The sequence below is a fragment of the Prunus avium genome, chromosome 4 (genome assembly GCF_965620075.1).
Source record: "Prunus avium chromosome 4, drPruAviu1.hap1.1, whole genome shotgun sequence".
Lineage (NCBI taxonomy): Eukaryota > Viridiplantae > Streptophyta > Magnoliopsida > Rosales > Rosaceae > Prunus > Prunus avium.
In genome coordinates, this window is record NC_142287.1 from 10,714,933 (window position 1) to 10,724,417 (window position 9,485).

The following is a 9,485-nucleotide window of genomic DNA, read 5'->3' on the forward strand; positions in this document are numbered from 1 at the left end:
CATCCAAGTGAATCATATAACCTAAAGATGTCATGTTAGGATTTGACACAAGTTAACCATATCCCAACAACACGACATAAAGTATTGTAATAGAGAATGACTGAATTGCATTGTAATCACAAACTAACTAGGTTCTCAAAATGAATTCTATTTAGCTGTGTAGTCATGAAATACTGCTAGGTGTCACTCATGATTTGTGAAAGCCCTGTAAGGAATAATCACAATTAGCCTTCGCCAATAGGGAGAATTGTATAAAGGTATATAATTCACATTAAGTTTAGAAGTAATCATTCTTACCCACGACCTCTCTAATTAGAACCTATAAGATCGCACACTGAAAAGGTATGGATAGAGAATTGAAAAGAGAATAAATGATTTTGAGGCTTGGTCAAGGTCAAGGTCAAGTCAAAGGTCAAACCGTTGACCCGAGACTTGACGTGGTCAACACAAGATTGACTAGGACCAATGCTTGTTAGACAAGTTAGTGATTTAATTTATTAAGTCATTAAATCAATTAAACTAATTAGATTAGCTTAATTAATCAATTAAACTAATTATATTAGCTTAATTAATCAATTAAAGTTATGAAACTTTAGTTTTGGTCCTACATGACTTAAACATTTAAAGGAAATTGGACCTTATAGACTTCCGCAAAGTGTGCCACAGTATAAGATTAATGTGGTAGACCAAAGTAGCCCAAATATGCCAAGAAAGAGGACGGTGCGGCAAATGGGGTCTCTTTAGTGGCACATGTATGACAATATGTCTCTATATAATTGTAGCCATAGCACAACACCTCCTTAGGGTTTCAAGTTAGGCATTGTGGAAAAGAGGAAAACATCAAGCCTCTCTCTCAAGCACTACCTTGGTCGGCCACCATAGAGAAGAAAGGCTAGCACCTCTTCTTCTTCTCCTGGTTCCTTATTTACTCATTCTCATTCTACCTTGGTCAAGATACTTGGGGAGGCATAACCACATTGTGTCTATTTGGAGAACAAGGTGGAGAATCAACAACTAAGGGACAACTCCCTCTACTTGAATACCATTTTGGGATTCAAGGTACGCTCCAAAGGTCGCCTCAATTTCTACATTCTCTTTAATTAATATGTGATATTAGTGTCAAGGGTGCAAACTTTCATAAACCTATCAAGATTGGGACCTAGGTTGAGACTTGCATGAATCTCTAGCTTTTTCTTGCTTCCGCTTTTATTTGATTTCATATTTGATATGCATAGGCTAAAAGATTTGTTCTCTCATAGCTTCTAGGGATTTTAGAAATCCCTACACCTAATTTTTCCCTTCAAGTGGTATCTAGAGCCAAGGTTTATGAAAAATTGCACCATTTTGAGTCTTAGCTTAGCATATGGGCTTAGTTTCATGTCTTACCTTTTATGTTTGATCACATGTTTACCCTTTTTTATTTTTGAGCCTATTTCAAAGCTTTAAGTAAAATTCCCTATCGACCTTTTGACCACTAATTGTCTCAAGAATCAACTTTCTTTTATGTTAGCATGCCACTGTCAGCAACTTAGAGTTCTAATAGATTTGAATGACTTTATATACCTGCGCCCCAAGTAATAGACTTTAAACAAACAATTGTGATTTTGGGTTGGGAAACCTCCCAAGAGAGTTCTTTTATATGCCTCAAATTGGTGAGGACTTCTCAATTTATCTAGATAAAAAAGATGGTAAGTAAAGCAAAATACACAAATTCATGAAAGACATAACAAACTAATCTAGGCAGAACTACCTGAAATACAAAGAATAAAATGAATTTCTAAGTCTAGATAGGCCTTAGAGTTTTTAGACTTTGACTTATCCTTAAAAATACAGTCACAGCAGTGGTTTAAGATGAGACTAGAATGGGTCTCTTTTGGTTGGACTGGATGTTTTTGCACTGGAATTTCACGTCAACACCTTTAACTAATAGAGATTAGCTGAAAATTGATACCAGGGTTGAGATTGGTAGAGCTATAAACAAGTTGAGCCATATAGAGGCTGGAAAGATGAGCAGAATTGCAGGTTGGTACCTGTTCTTGCTGATTTTGAATGATCTAGTAGCCTTCTGGATAATTTTAAAACATCAAGGTGTCTTTGTAAATTTTGTTCAGGTTCTTATATGACGAAATACCTAACTTCTCCCTGTTTTATCTAATTTGCTAAACCAAATTTGAAAGAGAAATTAACCTCTTTTGAATTCTGTCTGATTTACCTTATCTAGATTGCGAGGGAAATCTTGTTTTCTTCTTTACTTTATGAACTTCTCCTTGATTTGGATTGCTTCTGAAGGAAGATTGCTTGCTTGCTTTTGGTAGTTTTAAGATCGTGTGATTTTTGATTTCTTTTGATCAATTTGTTGAGTTTTTGCTTGATTGGTTGGTTGGTTGGGTGTCCTTTCTTCAATCCAGGTACTCTTGTATTTATAGGAGAAAATGTGATGATGAATAATGCTAGATTGTCACGCCCCGGACCAGCCGTGTCCGGTGCGTGAGAAAATAAAATAAAATAAAAAGAAGCTGAAACATAGGTTTAAAATAAACTTGTCTTATAAAAATAGCTCCAAAATCTTACAACTTTACAGGAAATAAATAAAGCTCTATTACTCTCATCTAATTCAGCCTCAACTGGTTTAGTCCTTGTCTTGCCCACTAATTCATCTGAAAAATTAAATAGGGTGAGGGATGAGCAACCACTGCTCAGTAGGGACATGAGACCTTACCACAGTAGATTGATATAACTAAATTAAGTGACGTGCAATCACACAACCAAATACCACATTATTAATAATAATGCATGAATGCTCTTCATCTAATCCTGTTAATTCATAGAACTGGACAAGCAGACTTGCACGTCCCATACCATGCTTATACCACTTGGTCCCGAATGCCCATTTATATGAACTAACACCCATCTCAATCATCCCAAAATTCCCCTTTTGTTGTCTAACTCCCTGTCACCAGTCCTGAATCACCCAATAAAAATCATTTGCACTGTGGGATCCCTGAGACTTGGTACCTGCCAAGAGTTAGACTCAACTACACAAAAGACTATTTCCATTACCCTATTTTCCATTATCATTTTCTCCATCCAACAATTCTAGCCAAATTCCATGACATGATATAATTATGTCATTCACAACAATGTAGCCATTTAAAACATCCCCAATGCATATATAATTATGCCAACACTGTTCAAATAGTTAAGAGTATGTAAACACCCAATACAAGGAACGTCAATCAAACTGTACCACGCATAATATAATGCTCACAAAATTTAATTAAATCAATCTCTGGAAAAAAAGGGCCCCACAAGAAACCCCTACTTTGATACCAAAGCTTTTGCTAGAAATGTAAGGTGTTTTCCCAATTTTCCACCGCATCCACAAACTCAGTCTCCCACTCTTTTTCTTACCAATTCTTCTTCTCTCTAAATTTCTTTCTAATTTCTCATGTTTTGAAACTATAAGGTTATACTCCTATTTATAGTGGTTATAGGAATAGGATAAACTTCAATATTAAAAGGATAAGAACATCCAAATTTATCCAAAAGATAAATGTCTTAACAAGATAAGATCATCCAAGTTTATCCAAAAGATAAATATCTTAAAAAGATAATATCGTCCAAGTTTATCCAAATGATAAATATCTTCTTTTATCCGTTTAAAATATGAGTCTTCACATGGATATTCCCAATTTTGGACTAATCCCTCATCAATGCACAAGTGGCAAAAGTTTTGTCAGATAACGACTTGATCATTTTTGGCATTTGCTCATCAATGTTCCTGAATGCCTCCTGATTGTTCCTTTTGCAACAACCAGACTGAAGTGAGCGAAATGCCCAGATTCTTCCAACGTTGGTACCATAAATATCAAATATCCTAGTGGTAGAAAAAATTTGGCGATCTTGCAATAAATAGCCATGATTTCCAACTAAAGTAAGTCTGACTTCACTTTACAGCTTTCATGGTCATCAATTTTATTTGGAGTCTAGTGAGGAGTCATTCTGACATATCTTAACAACTAAGGGGGATGTATTCAATTAGGATTGTATACGATTTTGAAAGATTTTTTTTAAGTGATAGATTTCCTGGAATTGTATAACTCCTATAGGTTTTACCCGGATTTTTAATAAACTTGTATAGACATTAATTATAGACTTCCATACTTTTGTATGAACTTTTGTTATAGAGTCAGATCTATTTGCATAGACTTTATTACTTTCCAACACTATTTTCTTTAACTTCGTATTTGTTATAGAGTCAGATCTATTGGGCTGTAAAGCAGAGTAATAGTTGTCTGCTACTGCAAGTTGAGTTGAGAGAGAGAGCAAGATAGAGAGGGGTTTTCATTTCATAAAGCAAAGTAATAGTTGTCCACGAGTTGAATTTCCCTTTTAAATAATAAGAACAACAAACTCTTAATCCAAAAATTCAATACTAAAAAAAAAAAAAAAAAAAAAATGAAAAAAATGAAAAAGCAACCCTTTGTCCAAAAAGCAAGGGCCCTATCATCTGGCAGTGTTATGGGTGTCATTGTGGCCAACATCTCTCCACATATTCAAAGCTATACAACTCTCCATTCATTAGCATGTGCTCGTTGTTGTTCTTGTGTTTGGAAAACTAGTTCAGGATCTCCTTCATTAATCGGTAATGATGAAGATGAAGAAGATTCGTTCTCCAATTCAATAGGAAACTCATTTGATTGACATTCTTTTTGAAGAAAGTTGTGTAGTCCAGCACAAGCTAACACTAGCTTTGTTTGTGTCCTATATGGGAATGGAGGTGCGGACTTGAAAATTGTAAATCGTGATTTAAATATGCCAAAGATCCTCTCAATGACATTCCTCAAGGACACATGATGAAGATTGAACAACTCAACTTCATTTGCAGGGTCACGACCTTGACCTGCAAATTCTTGGAGATGATATCGAACACCCCGAAATGGAGCCAAAAATTGACGTCGATTTGGAAATCCACAATCCACTAAGAAATATTTACCTGATAATTGAATACACATATTTTAGTATCCAATGTATGATCTAATGTAAACAGTAAATGAAAAAAGAAAAAGAAAAAATACCTTGTGGCACTTTAAGTCCATTCCTCCTTGTCAAAGCATCATTTAGTACTCTTGAATCATGAGCTGAGCCCTCCCACCCACTAAGCAAATATATGAATTCTAAATCAAAGTTACAAGCTGCTAATACATTTTGTGATATTGTTCCGTGATGATTACGATAGCTGCTTACGTCAACCCCTGTTACCATTGCTGGAATATGTGTGCCATCGATAGCTCCTATGCAGTCCTGAATAAATTCAAAGTTTACATTTTGACTTAAAAAATATTACATAAAAGTAAACAAGATTCACAAGACAACACTTACCTTAAAGTAAGGGTAAAACCTTGTACTTTCCCTTATTTTGGCTGGCACTGCAGATCCAGGTTTGACTAACATCTCTAGTGCTAATGTGTTCAAAGCCTTTGAAACTTTGTTAAAACTTCTACTAGCAGTGAAGTGGGATCGACCAAATGTGTCACGTATTACAGAAAATCTGTTATTTTGACCCACAACACGCAAAAATGTCGCAAGCATTTCTTCTACACAAATGAACCTTGTGTAACAGTGTTTTTTCTCTAATAATACTGCACAACTTGTGAAACACATTTGGATACATTCTATACATTTGTCGGAAATGCTCAGGATCCTCAAAGCATTATGTATATAGTTATATCCTTTCCTAGTAACTGTTCGCCGAGTTAATGGACGTTCAACATTTTCACTATGCATGATAATCATAAACTCATTCAATGCATGAGCTACTGCTTGGATCGCCATTAATAAATACCTAATGATTTCATAAAGTTCTTCTTCCCTCTCAATTTCTTGCCTTTCGATTTGTTCTTCCTCCATTATATATATTGATATTCGACCACCTGAAAAAAAAAAAAAGAAATCCAATTATAATTCAGAATTTCTTTTGGGTTCATGCCCAATTCATGACAAGGACTCATTGTCATCAACACCCAATAACAAAGACATTAAAAAAATCAACTAGCGCGTACCTGGAATAAAAACAATAACCAAGCAAAGTTCATCATCAATTTAATAAAAATTTAATAAGTCAATATGTCATACACCAAAAAAAAGTAATTAAACATACTGTTTGATAAATCCTAATGCATTATCAAGCAAAAAACCACTCATCCCCAAAACCCACTTGTAGGGGTCTTTTTTGTTCCAGCAGCCTGACGAATGGGCTTGGGCTGCTATAAAGGATGGGCAGATGTGTGAAATTGCCCCTTTGTGTCTGAGTTCGAAAATTAAGCCCCAAGGATGCTTCGAAAGGGTAGTAAGGCCTTAGGAGACACCTTGGTTACCTTCCCCAATGAGAATAACAACAAATTACAGATAATTTCTTGGTGTTTACAGATAGAATCTTAGCTTGACATGAGAAGCTTGTGGCATGGGAGCATAGTTGCCATGAGTTTAGTACTAAAGAGAAAATTAAGTGTTCCTGGGGAAATATGGGTATCAAGAAAAAGGATTTTGAAGAGAGGTTTGGTTGTGAATGAGGGAAGGAAAGGAAAAGATGGCATGGGCGCTATTTCCGGCAGCTCGACGGTGACTCTATCAAATGTCAGAATAGCATGACAAAGGGGAAAGCTGAGGAAGGAGATGAACTAAGCACGGAAATTGCTGGTTTTGAAAGTAAGAGAGGAAGCTTGCTCTCTGGTTGTGGATGATTTTCGTTGGGTAGAAGAGGCCCTATTTATAGCTACTAGAAGCCATCTGTTTCCTAGAAACCCTACTGACTTCCATCCTATTTTGCCAAGTTTTTGCTTCCCTTTCTCTTCTCATCCTTTCAATCATCTTCTTTTGGTAAAGTCCACTCTGCTCCTTTGCATAAAATCAGGGATTTTGGGAGCTCAAGGCCCCTTTCCCGCGGCTACCGCTGTGAAGCATTCATATTTTCATCCCTCTCCTTTTTCTTCTTTTCTCCTCTTTCCATGGCCAGATTGAAAAAAGAAATGGCTATGTATGCTGGTTTGAAAAGTGGCATCCTTCCTTGCGCGCCAAAATCCCTTGGTCCCTTGAAGGTTTTTGCTTGGAACTTGTTCCTTCTATGGCTAAAGCTCTACAGCTGCTCTGTGCACGTGGTCCTCCAAGCTCCTTGCGCAGCTTTGTCCTCCAGCCAAGTGCTAGAGTTTTTGATATTTCTTATCCTAATTGTATGGGCCATGACAATAATTAAATAAATGGGCTACCCTTAAGTGTTGGCCCATCTTGATTGAGGCAATGGGCCATTCTTGGTTGGAGTAATGGACTATTTTCTGGTTGGGCTATTTTGGTTGGGATATTTTCTCTCTTGTACTTACCCATGTTTTTGGGCCTAAGAAATGGGCTTGAATTCCGAGGCTCCCAAGCGACCCGGAACTTCCATTTCTCGGTCCATCAATGGGTCTCATGATAACTTATTACCATCCATACCACAACCCACTCAAGCAAGCCCCGGGCATCTTGCGTGGCTTGGGCCCACTTAAGCTTGTAGTGTGGCGTGTTGCTTATTTGCTTGGCGTGGCATGTGTGCAAGCGCATATGACGAACTTTCGCGTGCCCAAATCGGGTTTCTTCTCGGTAAGGTATTGCATTGGGCCAAGAATTGGCAGAACTGTGGATTTTTTGGGCCTGAACACCACTCATTCCCAAAAACCACTCATTCCAAATTGTAAGATATCCAACTTGAGCGCTCTTCAGGGGACATCAACAAAAATGCTTCCTTCTTTGTAGTAGTATTCAACAAAGAAAGGGCTTTATAACGAGCACGTTCATCCACATTTGGGGTCTCCTTAATAGCTTCCCATATATAACTCTGCCTCTCCCTATCTTTTTCCCTTTTTTCCAATAGGCTATGGACTCCCTTGAAGTCGGTAGCAATTGAATCAATGCTAAAACTATTCTGTCCATACATGTTTCATATTGGCTACCATTCTCTTCATGCTCTGGTCTAGTTCGTTTCCTCTGGCTTGAGCTTTTTGAGGGACCTGTCCAAATATTGGCCTGAAAAGGTAAGGATGAAGAAGAATGTCCAAGTGGTGGATCTTGGTGTGATGCTTCATTATTATTTGGTACAAAGGCCTAAGTGTCATTATCATAAACAAAGTCCTCTATTCCAACTTGTCTATCTTCCACCCCAAAAGTTCTTGCATCAGTACCATCACCCAATCCTAATGAGTTTTTTCCAATCGCAGTTGCATTCCCAATGACAATTTGCAAATCCTCATAGTCCTCACAAGTTTTTGTTTGAATATGCCTGTGGGTTGGGTGGGACTACAAAAACAACAATTAAATAATAATTATTAGTAATGAATTATGTACTTAGGTTACCACATAACGCATATTGAGAGAGAAGTTAAGAACCTAACCTTAAAGTAGTCTTCCCAAATTTCTTCAGGAGCAATGAATTTCTTTGTGTTTGAGTCCCACCCAAACCCAGAGTTATGACGCATAAGTTGTGAATATTTTTGAAATTCTCTCTTAAAGTATTTCAACCGACTTTGGTAATGACAATAGGTTTTATGACACCTAAGTTTTTCATTAAGGATGGGAAATATTTTGGTTTCTATGGTTGCCTTGCTTAGCACGCCATTGGCATCACGCCATCCACGAGATGCAGCATCAACCATGAGCTGCAACAACATTTTGCTCTCTTCCACACTCCAAGCACTATAATCTTTCTTGGCCTTCCCTTTTCTAGTTACTTGTTTGCAATCTCCCATTTCTAAACTTTATATATATATATATATATATATATATGCAAATTATTGTTAGTTATACAAACAAGGATAGCAATAGACTCATTATGATATACCAACACATAAAAACCAAGCCAACAAAAAAAGAAAATTTTATAAGTAGCTGTTTACGTATGCATCCATATAACCAGACAAAAAATAACAAGACTCATCAAGCAATATTACATAAAGTGCAGAAACCAAACAACTATAAAAATTTAACATATTTTAAGTAAATATTTATAACATAATAACGTATATACATGCAACCAGAAGACAAATAGTTGGAGGTATAATAATTTATCTTTGATATTAACGCCTTATACACAACACAACCCTCCACTGCACTGCCTGACATATTTTCAGTAAAAAAAAAAATCCTGTTTCTCCCTTCCAATCCAAAGAAAAAAAGCGCCAGTCATATTTTCACCTTGCTTGACAGTGAACAAGAGAAAGCTTCGTCATCGGGGTACCTAATAAACCCTAACCCCAAGATAAACCCTAAAAACAAGCTACCCTCTAATAACAAGCAAAACCTCTATAAAAACAAGAAAAACATCAACCAATAATCATCAATGAACAGTAACAGACAAGAAAAACCATGGAAGAAGAAGGAAAACCAACAAGAATATTGAGAGAGCGTACCTTTGGAGTGTGGTTCGTCTTTTGCAGAGAGAAAAAAAATACGTCGTC

The 9,485-nt window shown here is 36.7% G+C and overlaps 1 protein-coding gene across 1 annotated transcript; it reads right to left on the reverse strand.

Moving 5' to 3' along the window:
• Positions 1-8,136: 8,136 nt before the first annotated feature.
• On the reverse strand, positions 8,137-8,777 carry LOC148294776 (uncharacterized protein At2g29880). Its single transcript, XM_088251882.1, has 2 exons — positions 8,631-8,777; positions 8,137-8,328 (listed from the first exon to the last, which is right to left on the reverse strand). The coding sequence occupies exons 1-2, from the start codon at positions 8,775-8,777 to the stop codon at positions 8,137-8,139; spliced, it is 339 nt and encodes a 112-aa protein (XP_088108008.1).
• Between the last annotated feature and the right edge of the window lie 708 nt (positions 8,778-9,485).

What these genes read in the sequence shown, in the direction of transcription:
- LOC148294776 (XM_088251882.1), bottom strand. Translation starts at nt 8,777, where the DNA reads ATGGGAGATTGCAAACAAGTAACTAGAAAAGGGAAGGCCAAGAAAGAT. An exon ending in CCAATGGCGTGCTAAGCAAG is followed by an intron (nt 8,329 to 8,630) that starts GCAACCATAGAA and finishes TTGTTTTTGTAG; the next exon opens with TCCCACCCAACCCACAGGCA.